A 24256-nucleotide genomic window follows, 5' to 3' on the forward strand; every position below is an offset into this window, starting at 1 on the left:
TCTCCATTCTGTATGAGGCCTGCTCCATTTCACTTAGTATTCAAAAAAATCCAACTTCTGAAAAAAGAAAAAAATGACCATTCTTACTTCTATAAAGATATTCTAAAAGATTCAGCCTGCCTTGTCGAGTAATGGAATAAATATCTTGCCTCCCAAGTATACTTGAGCCCTCGTATCTCTCAGGAGATACCATAGCAGTAACTTCCTAATTGGGTTTCCAACTTCAAGACATTTTTGACTTTGCTATTACACTAATCTACGTGAAGTAGAGCCCTGATCACACAATTTCATTATTCAAAATGCCTTCAACAGCTCCAAGTGCCTAATGCGTGACATCCAAACCTTCCGAGATTTAAATTCAAGATTCTCTCATTTGACCTCAATTTATTTTTCCAACCCCATCTTCTATTACTCTCTTTCACATACCCATTATATTCTTCTCCCCATCCCACACCCAGATTTTTCTTACTTCTGTGCTTTTGTTTGTGCTATTCCTACATTCTTATCTAACCGTATTCATATTTTAAAATACAACATATCCATCAGAAATAGCTGTTCCACTAGGAAATACTATTCACCTTCTGTGAACTCCTCCTAAAGCTTTATCTCTTAGGACACCTTGTTTTAGTAACATACATGTCTAATTTCCCTTATAAGACTACAAGCTCTTGAGGGTAAAGACTATGTGCAATTAATCTTTTTACGTTTTGCAAAGCAGGTATTTGGTAAATAATGGCAGAATGAACTGAATCAATAAGAAGTAAGTATGCAACCGTAAAATCAAGGATACAGCAGAAAAGCCATTCACTTATTCCACAAGTATTTATTAAGCAAGTACTATATGCTAAGCACTGAGGACTCAGTGGTCAGGAGGACAGTAAGTCTGGCCCTATAAAAGCATACAATTTAGTGTGGTGTTTACAGTCCTACATTATTAAAACATGGACATAACGAGGGAAGGAAAAGTGACAGAATCCTAGTTCATAACCCCATTTAGAAATGGGTCCCTCTTTTTCTATAGGCCCAAGTGATATCACATACAGGCCAAAGGGCAATTTTCACTTTTTAAATGAATCATGAGTATTATTTAACTATGAAGAGAGTAAAGATTATTAAAGGGAACAGTGTAGGATGAAGTTGGTCATAAGAATAGTATCTCACATTTTTGAGCACTTGTATTTCAGGCGCTACGCTTATTAATCTGTATACGTTATTTTATTCATTTTGAGTCATAGCAAACTTGGAGGAGGCTTCCAAAAAGCAATTCTCCATGGACTTAGTGGTTATGAATTAACAAAGAGGAAGTGGGGAGGCAACCCAAGTGGAAGAAACAATAGGAACAAAGGCATAAGGGGGAAAATCAACAGATGTATGTGGAGCGCACAGCACGTTAATACACTGTAATGCTGAATAACACAGCTGCCTCTGGGCATATGCGTATGCTACATAGCCGCTCTAGACCCCAATCTCTTCTGCAAAGTGGAAATAAAAATACTGTCTCTCAGAGGTATGGATGTAAATAGGACTTGGGACAATGCATCCAAGATAGTGGACACAGTAGATACTGTATTCAATCATCCTTTTCTAAGTTGCTGTCCTGTCAGCAGAAAGGCAGCAGAAACCAGCTGGCTGGGTATAAACTAGAGAAAATACACGGTTAATACTAGAAGTCACTCGTGACAGAAAGTAAACAAAAGAAACCAAACAGGACCCCAGAAATGGTCTTCTCAAACTAAATGCTGACACCAACCTACACCTTTACTCACTCTAAAACACAAAAGCGGGATCTCATAGCAGATTTACAATTCGATGCCAGGCTAGTTTTGCTGCTCACTGCACTGAGAAAAAATATGGGCAATGAAAGAAAAATTCAGTTCCAAGTGGATGCTATTTTGATGGGAACATTCATAACTAACAGTACTATAGAAAAAATTATTCTAAAATACTGACCCCCACCCATCCAAAACAAAAAGGATTTATATGACATTCTATAAATGCAAAAGAATTAGGAATTAAGTACTAACACTTATTGGGGAGCTACCATGTGCCCGGCACAAGATAGCTAGATCTAGATAGATATAGATATCTTCTCCTCTCCCTCTCTCATTTAATCTTAACAACCTTACGAAGTAGGAACTATTGTTATCTCCCTACAGTAGGAATTATTGTTATCTCCCTACAGATAAGTGGGGACAGAAGTTACTGTAACTATCCAAGTTCACATGTCTGGTGTATGGCTGTGCTAGGATTTGAACTGAAGTAGCACCCCTCTGGGGCCCCTCATTTCCACCACTGCTAACTGCCTACTCTGGTCTCAGTTAGAATGAAAATACCCAGTGCCAGCAAAGCTGTGGCTAAATGGCTATCAGTGGGGAGCCAACATCACTACAATCTTTTCTGATAGTAACTAGTAAATACAGATTAAAATTTCGAACTTGTGTACTTTTTGCCTCAGCAATTGTACATTGGGGAAATCTACGCTATAGAAATAAAAGCACCAGTACCAAATGACTGACATACACATGTGTGCAGGTGCGCACATCACACATGTATATTTTGGTATTCTTTTACTGGCAAAAAATTGGAAAGTAATCTGAATGTCTGTCAATTGGAAAAAATATATAATACAGCATATTAAATATGACTATTAGATTAAGCAAAATAAAGCACCTTTTCTCTTTTTAATGTATAGAATCTATTCCAGAAGAATGCAGAATATGCACCTCAAACTTAACCAGTCTACAATGACCTCTTAATTTCTGCCTAAATGTAAATGGTACCACCATCTACCTAGTTGCTCAAGCCAAAAATCTAGGTCTATCCACGATTCTCTAGTTCCCTTCGGCTCCCACATTTAATCAAGTCTGATTCAACATCCAAAACATCAAGAATCATCAACTCACTTTTCTTTGCTTCCAACCCCAAAACCTCATCTAACCACAATCAGGTCTTGCCTGGGCTTCTGCCGTCTAGTGTATTACTTTTACCTTCCTTTAGTCCATTCTCCACCTGGTAGACTATATTATCAGGTCACCTCACTCCCCTGTTAAAAACCTTCCAGTGGCTTCTACTGCACACAGACTAAAACCTGAACTTCTTACTCTGACTCACAAAGCTCCTCTCTCCCGCCCACGTCACATTCCCTCCCTCTCTCTTGCATTTTATCCCACTACTCTCCAGGGCTCCCAATATGCGCCCCCAGCTTATTCTTGCTTGAGAGCTATTTTTGTCCTCTCTGCAGAGAAAGCTCTTCCCCCTTATTTTTGCATGTCTGGCTCCTTCTTATCATTTTGATCTTGTTTAAATTTCACCTTGTCCAAGAGGCTTTCCCTGTAACCAATCAAAGTAGTCACAAGCCACATTCCCTATTTTAATTATCTGTAAGACACTGAACACTACTGATAATTCTCTTAGTTTATTTATGCATTCGCTAGTTAATTTCCTCATTAGAAGGTAAGCTGAACCATGTCAGGGAGACTTATCTGTTTTATTCATGCCTATTTCTTTAAATACCCAAAATAGTACCTGGCGCGTAATATGCATTCATCGAATACTTGTTGAATGGAAAGAATAAGTATCACATGATCAAATATTTACTAAAAGAGACGCTATTCAAATAGTTTATTTTTGTTATAGAAGCAAAGGAAAAAGTATAGAAAGATACTAAACAATAAAACTTAACTTGAGGAGGTACGGAAAGGAAAATAAAATTTTCTAATAACTGCATTGTTTGATTAGTTTTAATAAATGCGTATTTTAGGGAATTAAAAATAATTTAATAAGTAAAAAATGAGAAGAGAATGTAACGTTCCTCAGCTGGGAATCCCTCAGCTGATTATTTATAGAGCCAGCTACCTATCTATCTATCCATCCATCTCTAGAAGCATATTACTATGTTAGCAATCTTGTTGTACTAGTAATTTCTTCATCAATAGATGAAAATATTTAAAGACACCAGCAATCATAGTATTAAAGTGTTTTTAAACCACAAAGAAAGGTACGATTCAGTCATTAAAAAAGAGAATTTTCTAATAAATTCTGAAATGCCTAGTTAGGACAAATTGCATATCTAGAATGAACCTTAAGGAACTTTGAAAAAGGCAGTACTCATATGGTTAAGTTCTAATGTGTTTGTTTAACATTGTTATATTACTTTACAATCAGTGCCTCAAATACTTCCTATTTTCATTAGGGAAATACCCTAGCTAATAAATTCTGAGTTTGGAATACCAGATACTGAAAATCCATGTAATTCATTCACTAAGCTAATTAGCAGTCATCTTACCTCAGTAGAAGATGGGGAACTTGATGGTAATGGAAAGGGAGTAACGGCCATCTGATTGACCGCATCTTCATTTCTGTGGATGTTAAAATAGGCAGAATCAGCACACAGTAAAAGGCAGTATCAGTACACGGTAAACGCTAAGTTCTTGGCTCAAATTAGAATCACTTCCTCAGTTCTCAGTTGAAAATGCACTCACAGCACCACAGAATTAAAAAAAAAATGTAAATATACACTGGTTTTGAGCATGCAAAGCCATTAGGTACAAAAACAGATGTATTACTCAAGGGATACCAAGATACAATTATTAGTGACAAAGAGTGATGATGCTACAAGTTGGCCAACTTCTGCTTAGTAAGTCAGGTGCTGCAGAGGATACTTTTGGAAAGGCATCAACTCTTTCAACACCGAGGAGTATAAATTTTTCATATGGGGTGTGCAACCTCTAGGCCCCATTAATGTCTGAAGCGTTTTGTTCTTTGAACTGGAAAGGTTCCCAGCCTCCTCATTTGGCTTCTAAATTTGTTCTGCCAGATGAAGGATGATGGGATGTATATGACAGTTCCCGCATGGGCGGACTGTGTGAGAAGGAGTCTAATTGGAGCACAGGAGGTGGGAGCTAAAACTTCATTACCAGGAAGACAGGCACAGAACAGCTCCTAGAATACCAGTTCTGGTGATTTGGGCTATTTCCACTATGTTACTAGCAAATGGTAGGTAAGCAGTGGTTCTGTGGGAAATCTATCCTTTACTGTTCATTCGTGACACACAACCAAAATAGTTATCTCAAGATTTATGTGAAGTTTGACTTTAGGTTTCACAATATAAACCAAATAAGCTTCTTACTGGTGTGCAAAGATTTAAGACTGTTCACAGATCTCTTGTCCAGTGTACATAGGATAGCCACTATCTGACTTAGGAGGGCACTCAAATCCATTTTATCCCATTTTATTTTTTATGTCTCACCAATTGGAAAAAGATCCATCAGTCGATGTCTTTCCTACTTTGAGGCTTTAATCATATCACTGCCTTTACCTGAAATGCCTTTCTTTTTAAAATTTATACCCCACCCATCCTTCTCCTCCAGTGTGAGTTCAATAACCTCAACGACATGAATTATTCCCTTGAGTTCAAAGACTATATATTGATGTCTTCCAAATTCACAGTTAGCCTGCATCTTTTTCTGAGCCTAGGATCTGCATATCCAACTCCCACTTTACATCTCCACTAGATGTCTTAGATGCATCTCAAATAAAATAAAGCTCTTTATCACGCTCAGTTCCCAGAGGGTTCCACAGTCAACTTCCTCTCCACCTTAGTAAATATCAACAGTATTCACCCAGTTGTTTAACCAGGAACCTAAAAGTCATTCTTGAAACCTCTCACTGCTCAATTGTATACCTAATCCATCAAGAAGTCTTACTGATCCCATCTTCAAAACGTATCTTGAATCTTTGCACTTCTTTCCTTCCTATCCTAGTACAAGTGATCATCATTTCTCACCTGAATTAATATATTTAAGAACATCCTATTTGGTCTCCCTACTTACACTCTTCATCCTCTGTTCAATCCATTCTTCACCCAGCAGTTATTATGGTTCTAAAACATAAATCTGATTATATTTCTTTCTCCTGCTTAAAATCCTCCTATGGCTCCTTACTGCACTTAGGATCAAGTTCAAAATTGTTAGGGAGGCTATAAGACCTTGAGCAATCTGGCCCCAGCTCCCACCTCTGGCCTTTTCTTGTTCCCCCTTCTCTTCCTCACTCTGATCCAACCCAATTACACAGGCCTCCTCTCCATTTCTCAGCTGAGCCAAGCTCCATCCACCTCATGGCCTTCTCTCATCTTCTCTTCTGCTCTGCATGCTTCATGCCCAAATCTTTTGTCTGATTTTTTCCTATTTCTCCTTCATAGCTCACCATAAATGTCATTTCCTGAAACAAGCTTTCCAGGACCTCCACTATATGCTCACAGCACCTGTCAATGATCATAAATCTGTTTTCTTTCAAAATGTACCTGATTTGTATGCACACCTGCTTCAAATCTGTCTTCCCCTCAAATGTAAGCACTCCAAGGACAGAACTCATGTCCTTCCTACTCTCTATTACATCATCTAGGGCAAACACATTGCCTGGAAAATAGTCTGTACTTAACATAGTTATTTTTAAAAATGTAATGATCACTCACTTCATTAAAGAGACAGAGGCAGTTTCAGTTCTAGAACTACCATTAAACTAGCTGTGGGATTTGGGGGAAATCACTTCCAAGAGAATCCGTCTCCTGATCTCTTAAGTAATAAGTAGGTTGAACTGTAAGAATTCTAAGTTGATAAAAATTCTTGTGGAATAAGGCAGAGTATAAATTAAGAGATGAAGTCTAGGTACCATTTCTTGCTCTAACCTTCTTAAATCCTTAGATTATCTAGCACGCCAGCCAAACCAAAGCAAAGGGAGAAAAACTAAAATCACAAAGTGACACAGAGCATGAAGAACATGTCTGTTTCTTCTGACATTATTATAGATTCCCTGAGCATGCACTATTATGTTAAGAGATGGCTATAGTTTTTCAGGGAGTACAATCCATTCCTCAGCAATTTGCTCATACACAGAAGAAGTAATCAATTACCCATGGGTAAGTAACAGCATCTTCCCAGTGGTAATTCCCTTTCCCATTCAATCTCCCCCATGGAATAACACAATAGAGCTCAGCTCTAGCTTAGAGCTGAAAGCCAATAGGACATATCTGCTCCAGATTCAGAGCCCGTGGGGCAGAGCGTATTTGGCAGTAATTAAGCAGATGGCTTTTCATATCTCTTTCAAAGGTTACCGGCATTAAAAAACGTAGCTACACGTAAATTCTTATTGAGAAATTATGATTAGCTGGACCAAGTTATCCCTTCATAATTTAACAATTTTCCCCAAATTAGTATGACTTTACTGGCCTTTAAAGTCCATATTAATTTTTTAAAAACAGAACAGTACCGAAAACCTCAGTGGAGTGAAGAAAGCTTCTATAAAAATTTACAGTTCATAATCCGTTATAATCCACTAGTGAGTGAGTGTTCACACACCTCGGCATTAAGCAAGTGGAAACCTGACAGGGCAGCAATTTTAAAGAGAAAGAAATGGGAAGAGGGAAACCAAAGGAGAGAAGATAATTACACTTCACACAAACAGTTAACCTGAAAGACTTCTGGGGACCCTCTGACCCCTCAGAGTCCATGATTCTCATAAGGAATGAAATCTGTTTGCTTCATAATTAACCTTTTCTTCCCAGTATAATCAACATAAGTTTCTTAGGTCCTGGTGCCCCACACGGTATACAATCAGGAATTGTAATTGTTTGTTGGTGTTTTTGTAATTCTTTTTAACAGCTGTTGGGAGAGAGAGAGTGGAATTCTACCATGGATAAATGTGAGGTTTCCAGGGTACCTTGGAACACTGTATAGGTATGTCCTTATCACTGGACTTGCTGTGCTCTATTAAGATTATTTGTGGGCTCCCCTGGTGGCGCAGTGGTTGAGAGTCCGCCTGCCAATGCAGGGGACACGGGTTCGTGCCCCGGTCCGGGAAGATCCCACATGCCGCGGAGCGGCTGGGCCCGTGAGCCATGGCCGCTGAGCCTGCGCGTCCGGAGCCTGTGCTCCGCAACGGGAGAGGCCACGACAGCAAGAGGCCCGCGTACCGCAAAAAAAAAAAAAAAAAAAAAAGGATTATTTGTGCTGCTCTTTCTCCCTCTCTAAACACAGAGATGGGATCTTATTTCTTTATATCCCCAGCTTGTAGCAGGATACCTCAGCGAGAGTAGGTGTACTATAAATGTCTGTTGAGTGAAAGGGGTCTTAACAAAGCAGGAAAAAGATATGAAGTAGAACTATCAAGAGTGTGCTCTATGCTTTCCAAGCTACTTCACGAGTTAGAGAAGATGTGCTGCCTGCAGTCAGCCAGCTATTGGTATTTACCACATTAATGGACATTTCTCGGAGTGTCTGCCCAGCTCACAGTGATTACATGGATGGGCTATACTGTGTAACACCGACAGCTGGCCTCAGCCCCAGTGGGTGTAGGGGGCAGATGCCAGCCACATTTTGAGCCCATCAGTTCTCTCTCCCAGGGACTCAAAATCTAGAACAGACTCATAGAGATCAAGAGTGTGGTATCTAGACAATACTAATGGAAATGCTCAAGGCTAAACAGGGGCTTCAGAACTCCCTTCTGCTGACGTCTCTGAAGTCACCCTACTTCCTTCTCTTCAGAGTCTTAGCTGTATGGCTTCTTCTTAAGAGTCCACAAGATATCCCTGTATTCTTACAATACATTCTCCTTTTAATTTAAGCTGGCTAGAGTTTACTTCAATTGGTAATTGAAGTAACTTCTAATTACTTCAATTAGAGTTTACTTCAATAATATAGCTCTGATTTCATTTTGAATATATTCATTTGTTTAACAAATATTTATACGATGAATACAAAAATGAATAAAACATGATTCCTGCCTTTGATGATATTAGCAATTAGTGAGGAACACAGCTAGGGTAAACAGACAATCACAATAGCGGAATTTCTATCTAGGGACTGTCAATTTAGTTTTTCTCCAAAAGGATGCTAGAACACACCCAATTCAGTTTTTTTGTTTGTAGAATATTTATATTTATGACAAAGACACACTCTGGATCCACATTTCAATTCAATCTTGTTATAAAAATATATTCATATTGGTAAAAATCGTGCAAAACATGTGTTAGGCAGAATTCTAAGAAGGCTCCCAAGATTCCTGCTCCCTGGTTTACAGGTTGTGAGTAGGATGAATTCCCTTCCATGATTAGGTTAAATTATACAGCATAGCTGACCTTAAGATAAAGGCAGATTACCAGGTTGGGCAAGACCTAATCACACGGGCCCTTTAAATCTGGAGATTTCACTTCTTAGAGCCTCATTGTCCTGATCTCTGAAATTAGTAGGTTGACCTACATGAATTTTAAGGAATGCCTGGAGGTCAGAGATAGAAAGTCAGAGATTAGAAGTACCATCTCTGGCTTGAGCATGAAAGGGGCCTCATGGTAAAGGATGTGAATGGCCTCTAAAAGCTAAGAAAAGTCTCCATCTAAGAACCAACAAGGAAATAGACTTTAACAAGAATGAGCTTGGAAGTAGATTTTTACCCAAGGCTCCAGAAAAGCGCTCAGCCTGGCCAACATCTTGATTTCTGTCTCATGATATCCTAAGCAGAGAGCCCAGCCCCTCTGTGCCAGACTTCTGACCTACAGAACTGTCAGCTAATACACGGGTGTTGTTCTAAGCCATTATATTTGTGGTAGTTTGTTACACAGCAAGAGAAAAGTAATAGCTAACAAAACTTTTTGATTTGGAAAACACGATCACCAGAAACAACTTTTGAGTTCTTACCATGTATTGCTGTTTTGATGCTTTTTATGTGTTAACTCATTTAACCTTCATAACAATTCTACGTAGTAGTTATAATTATTTTCTTCATTTTACACAGAGGTTAAGCTACCTGACCAAAGGCACAAAGCTAATAAATAGCAAGCTCAGATTAAAATCCAGCCATCTGGCTTCAAAACCTACTCTTTTAACTATTATATTACAGTGTTTTCCATTTCAATAGCCTGACCCAAAGCCACAAATATCTTCTCTCATATATGCAAGCTAATATCCCCAGATCCATCTTGGGGAAAAGTTCTACTAGGTCACAATTTACTCTTTTTTTTTTCTTGCGGTATGCGGGCCTCTCACTGTTGTGGCCTCTCCCGTTGTGGAGCACAGGCTCCGGATGCGCAGGCTCAGCGGCCATGACTCATGGGCCCATCCGCTCCGCGGCATGTGGGATCCTCCCGAACCGGGGCACGAACCCGCGTCCCCTGCATCGGCAGGCGGACTCTCAACCACTGCGCCACCAGGGAAGCCCTGTCACAATTTACTCTTAAAGCTATTTCACAATTTTCCTCAGGGTAAAGATGCATGCAGGGTTCTAAGTTTGCGCACTCTGACTCGATCAACTTTGCATAATTAAGTTCGGAGTATCACAGCTACATTACTCATCCCTCAAATAAATATAATGACTGTAAAATGCTTTAAAATACCCATTGTGCTTGATAGTGCAGGTAGGATGGTGAATAGTATGATGGGGTGTAATTCCCTCAGTACTCTTCTCTGACAGTGAGTAGGGCTGTTCCTAAATCCTCTGGCTGGTAGTTTTCTTCACCTTTAAAGTTGAGCCAGTTCTCCATTAACTACGTTTCCTTTTCTGCCTTGGTGATCATGGAAACACAGGCTGAGATGGAACCTCTGTTGCCTGGGTACCTAACTGACCATAGGGAGCAGAGAGGCCCCCTTGCTGAGCCCCGGTAGACCTGTACAATGAGAAAGAAAGAAACCCTGTGTCGTTTTAAGCGACTGACATTTGGGCTGTTAGTTAATGTTTGAAGCATTATTGAGTCTATCCTGACTCAAAGATGTTCTAAACAAGTTTATTCTATAATAATTTTTTTCCGAAAAGTCATGCTTGTACCTTAATCAGAATAGCTAAAAACTGGAAACAACCCAAATGTCCACCTTCAGGAGAATGGATCAAAAAATTGTGGTATCTTCATAGATTGGAATATTCCTCAGTAATTAAAGGAACTATTGATATATAGGACAACAAGGATAAATCTCAAAAAAATTATGTAAAATGAAAGAAACCAGACACAGAATGATAGATCTTGCTTGATTCTATTTACACGAAGCTCAAGAATAGTTAAAACTAATCTGTGGTGACAGAAATCAGACGTGTTGGCTCTGCAGGGAGGGACTGACTGGAAAGGAGCACCAGGAAGCTTTCCGGGTGAATGAATTTCTTACATTTTTGTTTTGGGTGATGGCTACACAGGTGTATGCTTTGTATTATCAAAACTCAACAAACTGAACACTTAAAATCTATTGCATTGAGTATAAATCATACTCCAGTTTAAAAATGAATTCATGATTATATAATGTGTAAGACGTCTATGTGCTCTTCTGGAAAGAAATCCAGTCCTAAGCAGACCTAGGTAAATGTACAGTTCCATCTGCAGTTCTACCAGTAAGATGTAAGCAAGATACTATGCAACTTTTAAAACATCTTGCTTCTTAATCTATAAAATTAGGATAATATCTTCTAACAGAATTGAGAGATAACATAAATGTCATAACACTAAAGCATAGGAACAATAGTTAACATTTAATGTTTTATGATGTTCAGTCTCAGATGCTTACATTTTCAGGTGCTAAGTCCTCAGTTACTCTTGATTCATTCACCCATCAACTCTTAGACCCAAAGAAAGCATTCAGTCTAAAGGTCTCATTCTAAAGATTTCATTCTTTTTTCTCTTTTCTTCTAGTTCAATGTCCCCATCCTAATTCATGCACTTTTCACATCGTCTATACTGTGACAACAGCTTTCTCTGTGTCTCAGTCAATCCAAATCACTCCCGTCTCAACTGTGAAATCCCCTCTCTGTGACCAAGCCTGCAAATGCACTCTGAATAACCCAACATCATAGAGTTCCCTCTACGGGTGTTAGTTTTGCCTGATGTATAGTTATTTATCTGCATGTATTGGAAGTTCTTGAATAACTTCTTACTTAACTCCGTGGTCTTATATAGTATCTGAGATACAGTAGGTACTCAATAAATACTTGAATTAAATTTGTTCATGCAGTTTAGACTTAATTTTTTCCTATGTAGATCTACCCAGGTAGCATTAACTAGCTCTTGCTGTACCACTGTCACAACAGCAATCTCTCTCTCTTCTGAATTTCTAAACTACTAACATGGCTTTTCTCAGCAACTTCTTTCTATTCTTCTAAGAATACTTCACTGCATTCTTAGAAGCACATACATGTCACATACAGGGATTTGTTGATAAAACCCTTTATGTTTATTCCTTACCCATCAAAGTTGTAACCATAATTAAGTTGTAGTAAGAGATTTCAATAACATGTTATTTAAAGCATCAGTCCAATAATTATTGACTAATTCCTTAGGATTAAATATGAGATTCTCTCTCTGATGTAAACTCTAAAAGAATGCTACAAATTGTGGTTAAAAGAAAGATTAGTGAGATATGAGGAGAACATACTTATCTTCAGGAAAGCACACTGAGCCCATGACAACAGTTTCTGAATGAGGAAAAAAAAAAGACATCTGATGTAATGGGCTGTGTGTATGTGTGTGTGTGTGTATTTGTAGAATTCCACAATTTTTCATTTATCAGGGTCTGAGATATCTCCAAGGAGAATTTCTCCTTCTTTTAAAAGTGAAAGTGTGTTTCATCCTAAAATTTATACGGAATAGCCAAAACAATCTTGAAAAAGAAGAACAAAGTTGGAGGTCTCACCCTTCCTGATTTCGCAATGTACTACAATGCTATAGCAATCAAAACAATGTTGTATTAGCTTAAGAACAGACATATAGACCAATGGAATAGAATAGAAAGCCCTGAAATAAACCCTCAGTGTAGGGTCAAATGATTTCAACAAGGGTGCCAAGACCATTCAATGGGGGAAAGGATGATCTTTTCAACAAATTGTACAGGGAAACCTGGATATCCACATGCAAAAGAATGAAGTTGGATCCTTCCCCTATACCATATACAGAAATTAACTCAAAATAGATCAAAGACTTGAACATAAGAGCTAAAACTATAAAACTGTTAAAGAAAACATAGGGGACAAACTTCATGACATTGGATTTGGCAATGATATCTTGGATTTGACACCAAAAGCCCAAGCAACAACAAATAGATAAATTGGACTATATTAAAATGAAAAACTTCCGTGGATCAAAGGACACAATCAACAGAGTGAAAGGCAACCTATGGAATGGGAGAAAACTTTTGCAAATCGTATATCTGATAATGAGTTAATATCCAGAATACGTAAAGAATTCCTGCCACTCAACAACAAAACAAACAACCTGATTAAAAAACAGGAAAAAGACTTGAAAAGACACAAATGGCCAATAAACACATCAAAAAATGCTCAATATCACTAATCATCAGAGAAATGCACATCAAAACCACAATGAGATACCATCTCATACCCAATAGGATAAGTACTATCAAAAAAATGGAAAACAATAAGAGTTGGTGAGGTTGTAGAGAAACTGGAACCCTTGTCCACTGTTGGTAGGAATGTAATATGGTGTAGCTGCTATGGAAACTATAGTGGTTCTTCAAAAAACTGAAAATAGAATTGCCATATAATTCAGCAATTCCACTTCCGGGTATATATGGAAAAGAATTGAGAGTCTCAAACAGACATTTGTACACTCATGTTCATACTAACATTATTCACAATAGTCAAAAGGTAGAAGCAACCCAAGTGTTTCTCAACAGATGAACGGATAAACATACAATGGAATATCATTCAATTTTAAAAAGGAAGGCAATTCTGACACATGTTACAACATGGATGAACCTTGAAAACATTATGGTAAGCGAAATAAGCCAGTAACAAAAGGACAAATACTGTATGAGTCCACTTTTATGAGATACCTAGTGTAGTTAAATTGAGAGAGAGAAAGTAGAAAGATAGTTGCCAGGAGCTTGGAGGTGGGTGCGGAGAGGACAGAATGGGGTATTATTTGTCAATGAGTATAGAGTTGCAGTTCTGCAAGATGTAAAAAGTTTTGGAGATAGATGGTGGTGATGGCTGTACAACAATGTGAATATACTTAATTCTACTTTAACTGTACACTTAAAAATGGTTAATAAGGTAGATTTTATGTTATGCATATTTTACCACAATTTAAAAAATTAACTAAGACCAAACAAAGTACAAGTGTGATGAGAATACATTTGAATTATTTAGAATATCACTTAAAACCATTTTGTCTTCAGGACTGCTCTGGTCTTACCACTTGGAAATTCACTTTCACTAAACCCATAAATCTTATTTTATGTCCACAAAACAGCATTATATCAAAAGTAGAAGTTATGTGCCTGAATTCAACCAGGAGTACTGAGTACGTTGATTTAATTTTTTGCAACCTGTTCTAAAATGATTATAACTACAATCTAGTGGCTAGCACATTGTTTAGGTGTACACATACAAAAAGCTGAATAAATGAACACATGAACACAACTAAACAGGCCTAGATAATTTTTTCTGACTGTATTATCAATAAATACAGTGATGTGAGACACCTGAAAATAAACTCTACATTTGCTATATTAATTGGAACATGACATTGAATTAACATTCAGCCAGGAAACCTCCATGTAAATGAACCAGAAGTAACATATAAAACAAAGCAAATCATTATATCTCAGTGGGAGCAAAACTCCTTCCTGAAAAGATTCCAGGAGGTATTTCTAACTATATGAATACACTAAATAGTTTCCAATTTCCAACTGGAAAAACCACCAAAATAGCTAAATATGCTGAATCTGAAATAAATGCCTAGTGAGTGGAATTATGAACTCCATTTACGGCATTCCTAACAATGTCAATCACTAACTGAGGGCTGCTGGGAGTGACTCAGCATCTAGACCCACATTTTACAAAGGTGGCCCCAGGTAAGTTCTAAATAATGGCTGCAATTTGTACAGAGAAAAGTTGACTCATAAAATATTTGGCAGTGAAGGTTGGCAGGAGAGTTAATATGGGGAGCTTTAGGACTGGATGGGATAAACGACAGCCTACCAAGTTTCTCATAGAGACTCTTTCTAAAGCTAGTACAGTAGATATCCACAGCCATTCTCCTCTTTATTCCGGCTGGCAAAGCCCAAATGTTGTTCAGGTATCCAGCCCTCACTGGAAGGCCATGTGCTAGGAAAGGTGACTCTTCCTGCAGGTATAAGTCTGGGAAAAATCTTGCCTGATTTCTCTGAAATCATCGTGGTAATCTCATTTCAAGAGCCAATGGCAATGGAAACCTGTCATACTGGAGATCCTCAGTAGAGACTTGTTCAGAGGTCTTGTGCTCTGCTAAAGAAGTCTGAAAAATAAAACCTTCTCAGGATCAAGGCTTAGAGCCTACATGTGACAAGCATATGTGCAGAGAGAACTCGCTCTGGTTGCTCATGATTTGTTCAGAGAGCTCTACTTTTAGCATCCTTCCCATTCATTAGGATTCTTTGGCAGCAAGCAATAGAAATGAATTTAGGCCACCTTAAGCAAAAGGTAATTTATTAGAGGGATATTGGAATCTTACAAAACATAGGCAGGCTATATGATCAGACTTGGAACAGACCAGGAACTAAGAGACTTCCAGAGGACAAGGAAGCAGGATGCAGAATGATGTCATAGCAGGAGCCTCTGATCAAGGCCCTGTGGCTCCATGAATAAACACCATACATACAAAGTCACTCACATTACTTGCTTCCTGTTCTAAGCCTAAGGTATCATACTGTCCAAACTTAGGTTGCATGACCACCCACGGGCCACACCTTGGCAGTGAAAGAGAGATCTATTTCAGCTCCTACAGAGGGAGACAGGTATCTAGATTTACTGTTTTTACCGTTCCATCATACTATATACATTGTGTGCATGTGTGTGTGTGTTTGGGGGAGAGGAGTCTATCAAAGGAAACAGGCATTCTACTGTGTAGACAGGTGTAAAAATACTGCCAAAAAAAAATAAATCCCATCATCCCTGTGACTATCACAACTAGCTGTTTCTGAGTGCCAAAAGAAGTGAAACAAATATAGTCATGATTCCCACAAGCTGGTGTTAAGAAATAGGAGCAGCAAAGAAAAAGTTAGCAATTCTATTCATGCAATAATAACAGTGGTTTTCAAAGATACTTCACAAGTCATACAAGAAAGATGGTCTTGTTTGGTAGCAGCACTTTACCTAATTGACTAAATTCATCTGAATTCACGAATGGCCCTGTAAAATATTTGGTTACTTCAGACTACCTAGCTACAGCCACCCTCAAAAGAGAAAAATTTACGGCTACTGTGGATATGCAAAAGAATATGTCATAGGCTGTCAAGATGTTTCCAGAAATGTATGCCCCGATGGAATGATAACTGGATTAAATATACAGCTTCCCAAGGTTACCACAGTCTGTCAAAGGGAGCAATATATAAATTCCAATGTTTTTGACAAAAGATCAAAACACAAAACACTCTAATTTCACCTTGTTCTTGAACCAAAAGTCTTATAAATTCTACTTATGAATTTAAAATTACTATTTAAAATGGATAGTACAGGAAACAAGTATGGAAGAAATAAGCAAGAGTCAGCATTTCAGAGCACCTGAGAGACTTATATGGCTCTACCACACGGTCCAACTAAACAAAGAAGCAGAAGAGCCTTGAAACTACAGGAGAGTCTCTACTTCCTACAACTGCTAACATGGTTCAGTGCTAATGACAGGCCTCCTCCTCAAAACTTCTTGTCATATATGCCCTGGATGATATTTTATTGTGCACTTGAAAAGGGGCCTTGCATTCTTTAATGGTCTATGAGAGTGAGAAAGATGCTTGCTTACAGAAATCAAATCAAATGACACACATAGCTGTGTTCATCCAATGATACTTTCCTAAAGAAGGACTGCTTTTCTTCTAGAAGTAATGTTCAGGTATATTGGGCATAACATCCAATTCTAGAAATCTTTGGGTTTCTATACATACTATGACTTTGCTTACTTATCCTTCTGGTCTGAGGTTAAACGTCTTTCTCTGTGACACCCTCCCACAGGCTTCAAAGACCAGGTTAGATGTGTCTCTTATATGTTCCTATAGTATCACAGCATTTACACCACTGGATAAGGTACTGGACTGTTTTACTCTCTGTGTCCTCTCTTAGAGCAGAGACTGTGTTCTCTGTGTCACTCGCTCCACAACACTTGCACAAGTAGGCACTGTGCAAATACTTGTCAAACAAATGCATGAATGTTTCTTAAGTCAAATTCATACTTGTTCCCACAATCTTTTTTCCCTCCTATTAATCAAAACTAGATGTAAAGAATCAAGAGCACAATAAAGGTCTTAAAAACAGGCATTCAATTTGTTTATTCAGATGGACTTACTCTGACATTCACATTAATTTCAAATCAACTTCATCTTTTAGGGATGTGGCTAGAGGATAACAGGCCACACCATATTTTTAATTATAAAAACAAGACATGTTCAGTGGATACAGTAAGGTGGATCCCATGGCGAGTCCACTTTCACTTGTTAGGGCTTGACAGCTAGCACTAAATCTTTCCAAGGGTTTCAGTTTCATTTGGCCTCCTTTAGCCCCAGCAGTTTTTAACAGGACACATTTTCCACATGTAATTAAGTAATGGAGAGTGAGTTGTTATACATGACATTTAATTTTCGATAGTGGGGGAAGGTATGACAAGAGCTGCAGGCAAGATCATTCATCTTCTTGGATCCCTGCACTGCCAAATACAGCAATTCATTCTTGATCGTATTAATACAGTGTTCCTCCCGTACTGAAATCGGAGCGCTTGTGTAGAGGGGCTCATGTAGAACAGGAAAACTCACAGAATTGAATGTATGGTACACAGTAAGCCCCCAGATTGTAATATACATCTAGATGATCTAGAGTAGAATAATTTAGTATACCAGAGTCTATATGTGCCATTGGGCACAATTACATGATTACAGGATTGTCCAAAATCTAGCAATGTAGGGAGCTAAGGGCAAAAAGTGATTATGTAAGTCATATATACACAGCAGCAACTTGCTAATTTTCCTTGATGACTCACACACCCCTTTTGTGAATTATAGATCAATTAGTATATGAATAAAGACAAGTGTTAAAAGACTATAAGGACGTGATCACACAAATGTACATCACTACAGACTAAAGACCCTAGTTAATTAAAATGTTGCCTGCAGCATATTTTAACAGCTTTCTGTGATTACTACTAATCATTCTCCCAAACCTGTGGCCAGTTCCCATTTTTATCTCAATTGTCAATAAATTTGAAAAAGAGTTGCTCAGGTATAAAAGCCAAAATTTTCCGTACAATGGAAATGCACAGGGAATCACTAATTTCAACGAAGGAAGGAAATACTGCCAAAGAGAAGCACTAATCAAAGAAATACAATTTATAAAAATCAGTTTTTAAAGTAACATTATATCACACAAAGCAGTTATGCCGTTTTAAGGAAAAGTACAATTGCGTCTGTTGTACTGAGATGATTTAAGTGCTAAATTCCTGAAACTTGGTAACAAATCAGTATTTAATTGTTTCAGGATTTGGTTCCAAACTAGGCAAAATTAGAGTTCTTGTAACAACAGCCTGAAAGAGGTAATTTATAGGCAGAGGCTGAAAGATGTATCTAAATGAGTAATGAACTAGACAATCAGCCTGAAGAAGTGAGGATGATGTGTTGGATAGCACCTCAAATGCACAGGTTACTACACACGAATAGGACACCAATCTACCATGATACCCTTATTGGTGATGTAAAGAGCTGATGAGCAATAAAGTATTTTCTTTTTTGATTTCCTTAAGTGCTTTAAATTCCGACCCTACTTGATATCACTTACCTCAGTAAAATCTATTATAATACATTTTATTGACATGGGGATTAATTGATGTTAATTAGAGTTCTCTTTATACAGTCCTCAATTAAAGAGTGTTCCACTCCTTGTTGGAGGATCAGGTCATCATTTAAAAAAGAAGACCACGGAGAAGAAACAGAAGCAGAAGCAGCAGCAGCTCAACAACAGGAGACAGGGAAATAAAAAACATTTTAGGCAGGCTGTGTCCTTGTCTCTTATTCTAACATTTGCCAGAAATGGTTGTATATAATGTCCGTACCTATCTCTTCCAGGGCTCAATCATTATGATGTGAATTAAAGCATTCTAAAACCGTGAATGCGCTTCACTCAAAAATTGGTCAAGATTCTGGAATGAGACAAAGTATATATGAGAAGTGGTTCTTCTTTTCACCCCTCCTCTTCCCTTCTCCCTAACTGCTTCTTTCCTTCTCTTTTACCTCTGTCCTCCCTCCCTCCCCACCTTCTTCTGCCATCAACATCATCTCCAGCATCTTCATCACTATAGCAGCCACCATTGTTGAGTCCATATTGCCAGGCAATTTACATGTATAAATACATTAGACATGTATAAATACATTATAAATATAGAGATAGCTATATTATCCCCATACTAAAGCTCAGGAAATGGACCAAGCTCACAAATCTGGGATATCACAGAGTAGGTTTCAAGCCCAGGCAGGGTGAACTGCGGTTGCTTTTTTTAATCACTAAGCCTTAGAGTTCAGTCTTGTTTTAGAAAACAAGGTAAGAGTTCTTAGTCAAATGACTAGTTCCTTCCCTATGGAAACTGAAGCATGAATTAATTAATAAAATGCTGGCACACAAATTATTAGATACATATCTATTGAATAAAACAAAAGGTTGTAAGCAGTGTGTACATCTCTCTTGATACAATTCAAGCTCATTTCCCTTTAGATAGTCTAAAAGTGGATATGATAGATTGTTCAGAATCAAGCCCACATCATTTTCCCCCCTATAGAAGAAGATATAGAAAATATCCCTAAATTAGATTATTTGAGAAAGTAGTAGGGAGAGGGACTAAAGTATGAGGAATTTTGTAAAATATGAGTTATATGTCTATATGCATTTTTGAATCCACAAAATAAGTCAAACTAACTTACTATGATTGTTGCCTTTGGAGAATAAATAATCTGGATTGCTCAGTAGGAGCTGAAAGGAAATTTATTCAATAAAGCTTTCTGAATGCCCACTATGGGCTAGGCACTATAATGTAATGACCATGTAAGAAAGGCTCATAATTAGATGACATATTTTGAATGTAGTTTGATCCTTCTAAATTTCTTAAAATCACTTCCAGTAAATAAGTATTCAGCAGCATCCTCAATCACGCTTACACCATTAATTTCCTGAACAAATTTTTTTCTTGATTCTGAACAATCAAAATTGAAACCACCAGACACTAAATTAATGGGAGTATATTACTATTATTAAAATTCTACTCAGCTTTCTCTTCTGTACTCTAAATAATTTCAGTTCGTTTAACCTTTCTTTCTTGAAGGAGGGGGGTTCTATTTCCCAACTACTTAATTGCATTAAATGATTTCCTTTGGATCCTACTCAATTTTCTTTTGCTCTCTTTAAAATGGGATGACACGGCATGAGTCATAAAGGCCCCACAAATGCTGAAGAGGTAACAGTAATGTTTATCATTAATAATGTCCCTTGCAGCAGTTGCCACCATGTGCCAAGCACTGATGTGCAAACTCTACTGAGTGCTATGTAACGTCTTCTCATGTGATCCTCACACAGCTTCACACAAAGTTCTAAAGCCTAAATGGCTTCACCTCTTTACTTGTATGCACTTCTCTTGATGGACTTCTTAAATTTTTGAGGGGCTGACCTTTCCTCAAGTCTGTTCATGTTTTCATCATCTAACTCTAATTTTGTAACCTCTGGCAACAGCAAGGGCCAAGAAACCCCAAAAAAGAGATTGGTGTCTGACAGAGGACTTCAAGGTGAGTAAACCAGAGGTGGTCGTCTTAATAAATACATAAAGACAGATGAGAGGAGGAAGGTTTCTCCCCCTAGAAAAAAGGGTAAAAACCCCTGGAAATCCAGAAAGTGTTACTGAGCAAGAGAAAAGGGCATCGATGTAGGATTTCTTCAGGAGCAAAGCACCAACGCCTGTGAGGCTGAAGTGATGGCATGGAAAGGAATATTTCAATCACCTACATTAGTGCCCATATCTGGGAATAAAACTCCCCCTTAATCCCAGCCATCTCCTGGGAGTGGATGGGTCTTACTAACAGGTAACTATAGAGAAGGGGGAGAAAAACAATGATCATCACCATCATAAAGGACCAGCTAACATTTTTTCAAGCCTTTACTCCATGCTGGACACTGTGGTAAGCATTTCTAATTTTTGAAACACCACAATGAGTGAGGTAAGTGCTTTATAGCCCCCATTTTACAGATAATAACTGAGGCCCAAAGCAAAAAGAAACAGCATGACTGTTAACATACAGGGTTAGTTACATCCCCAAGAATAATTCAGACTCATCTGTCATTTCAGTCCAATAACAGGGAATCAAGCTTCCTTCCACTGCTGGTGATGGCCACCACCAATGAGGAGTCCCAATTCTGACTCATTTAAGCCAAAAGGGCTCAGTCAGCTAGCAGATGAGGTGCGGGCAAATGTGGAGCCCCAAACGGACCACACGACTCCAGACAGCAGAGCTCACATCTCCTCCCCTCTGTATTTCTCACCAGCACTCTTAATATGAAGCTTCTAAAATTTTCCTGGGTTCTTTTTTTCCTGCATATTCTTTGATGAAGGCATTAATGATTCAGCAAATTACCAAATGACGGTGACAGTAGGATGAGAAGCTAGAATATTCTATCATATTTATAAAGAGGATAATCAGGAAGAATTTTTTTTAATGGAAATAAAAGTACAAGCCTCAATGACCACTTCTATCACGTGAAACGTAAGTAACAAGAACACATCACAATCGAAACGATCTATACTTTTCTCGAAGTGACAGTCACAAGAGGGAAATATATTTTTAGAATACAGTGATTTTGTTAAACAAACGAAAGATGAAATAGTCTTACACAAATGATAACATCTCAAGAGGTGATCTTAAGTTTTAGAAAACCAGATGTATCTATCCTACCTGATGAAAACAAGCTTGACCTTTGACGGGGCAGTCTTAATAATGGCAGATGCATTTTGATGACTTCTTCCATACAGGATCTGATTGTTTATCTGTGGGGTAAAAAATCAAATGCACTTGTAAAATTGTAATATATATATATTTTGTATGAAAATATATATGTATATATACATGTATACAAGTATATGTGTATGTACTTGGAATTAAAAAATGAAGTTCATTCATTTTTAAGTAGGTAGATGTAGGACTCTTTAATGCTAAAAATCTTAACATTCTTCACAGTATAGATTCAAACACTAATTCTAAGCAGCTGCTAAAATCTCTTAAATTCTAATTTGAATGCAGTTAATAAAGAACATACAGTTTTTGACCCTTTTGCTAAACTTGACAGCAGCAGTTGAGCTAGATGCAAAAACCTTATGATAGATATTTCATTTCCTACAGCTTTTCCAGACTCCTAAAAAATGCAGAAAACAGACCAAACTGTGGTATTCATCAGAGCTCTGGAGTGTCCATTACATATGATTCTGTAAACGTGTCAAGGTTATTACATAGCATAAATTTTGTTACTCCAGAGGATGTAAATATTACATCCCCATTTTAAGTCAAATATTAGAGCAATTGCACTGAAACATTTTACTGTACTCAATCAATGAGGCATCCACTCTTATCCAAGATGTGGTGGGATTTTTAATTTGATTGAATTCACCTAAATATGACCTAAAAACATTTATATTCTAAATTTTTTCACTACAGATTTTCCCACTGCTAAAGTATGATGATAGTCATAATCAATCTTTTATTTTATTTCAGCCATTTGATAAGAGCTCACACAGTTTTGGCTTTTTCTCTCTTGTCTCTTCAATAAGTAATGATCTATGTCATACTGTCCCTTTTTAACTGAGGCCTTGATAATTTCTATTATTTAAGGGATAGTATAGAACACTATATAAGGAATAGTAAAAAGGAATTTATGCTTTATGCAATTAGCATCTAATTTGTCTGTCCTTGATGTCTCTGAACTTTTGCATTTGAAGACATCTGGGAAAGGTATCATTTTTGTCATAACAGCTATAATGAGAAAGTATTTGGAAATAAACACTTCAAAGGATGGAATGAAAATATAATATTTTTAACTGTCTAAAATGAAGCTCATCCACCACCTCAAAGTGATAAAGCTGGTACTCATATCACAGGCTACTGCAAAGACTAAATTTGAACCACTGCTTCACTATGCCTCTCATTTTATCAGCTTTTGTTCTTCACCAAGATAATCAATCTCCCAGAAATCCACTGATCTCCACACTGTCATTTCTCTGCGTCTCAGTTTCTTCTTCTTTAAAAGGAATCTAAGCACCTATTTCATAAAACTATTGTGAGAATTAAATAATGTCTTTAAATTTTATTTACAGTAATCTTGATACCCAAATGATTTTTAATTTTTATGTGTTAAAACTACTCATTTTTCTGTTAAGATTTCTGCCTTTTTAACATGATGTATTTAAAAATGTGCCCACCCTCTGTACGGTACTATGATGATGGATACATGCCATTATACATTTGTCCAAACCTACAGAATGTACAACACCCAGAGTGAGCGCTAATGTAAACTTACGGACTTCGAGTGATTACGATGGGTCAATATAGGTTCATCAGTTGTAACGAATGCACCACTCTGGAAGCGGATGTTGGTAATGAGGGAGGCTGTGCATGTTTGGGGATAGGGGGGTCCCTAGGAAATCTCTTTACCTTCCTCTCAATTTTCCTGCTCTAAAAAAAAAATCATTTTTTAAGCGCCCACCCTCTAGATAACATATTTTCTCCTAATACTTTTATGGTTTTATTTTTCTTATATTTACATCTTCTTACCTAATTTAGTTATAAGGGAAATAGTTAGTCATGTAGTCATTAAGAGTGATGTGAAAAAGCATACTTAATGACATAAGAAATATCAAAAATGTATTAAGTGACAAAGCCTGGCTACAACATAGTATGTCTAGCATGATCACCTTTTTTGCTAACCATAGTTTTCAATCTCTTTAACGGATAATGAACTGCAAATCAGAAAGTTTAAATCACAATTTTAAAATGAGACGATGCATGGACTATGCTTGATCCAACGCCTGGCACTCAGGTGATTATGTGTGAATATCTTCCCCACAGTGCCTGGCCTCTGCTTTAAGAAAGTCTTTCCTAAACCACGACCTATCAAACCTTCTTGTCTTTGAATTCTATGGCACTAGGTTTAAAAAAATTCCTCTTATTCCATTTGCACCTCACCTGCATGGTAAAGTCAACCCCTGTCAGGTGGAAAGCATCCATGC

The 24256-nt window shown here is 37.7% G+C and overlaps 1 protein-coding gene across 1 annotated transcript in view; it reads right to left on the reverse strand.

Annotated features, from left to right (window-relative positions):
* The window catches only part of PATJ (PATJ crumbs cell polarity complex component), a 359191-nt gene that overhangs the window by 100592 nt on the left and 234343 nt on the right, over positions 1-24256 (reverse strand). Inside the window, exons 29-30 of the mRNA XM_030870355.3 lie at positions 21933-22024; positions 4286-4358 (exon numbers count right to left, since the gene is read on the reverse strand). Coding sequence (XP_030726215.2) covers positions 4286-4358; positions 21933-22024 — 165 coding nt within the window. The remainder of the gene's footprint in view (positions 1-4285; positions 4359-21932; positions 22025-24256) is intronic.

The sequence above is a fragment of the Globicephala melas genome, chromosome 1, assembly GCF_963455315.2.
Source record: "Globicephala melas chromosome 1, mGloMel1.2, whole genome shotgun sequence".
NCBI classification, from domain to species: domain Eukaryota; kingdom Metazoa; phylum Chordata; class Mammalia; order Artiodactyla; family Delphinidae; genus Globicephala; species Globicephala melas.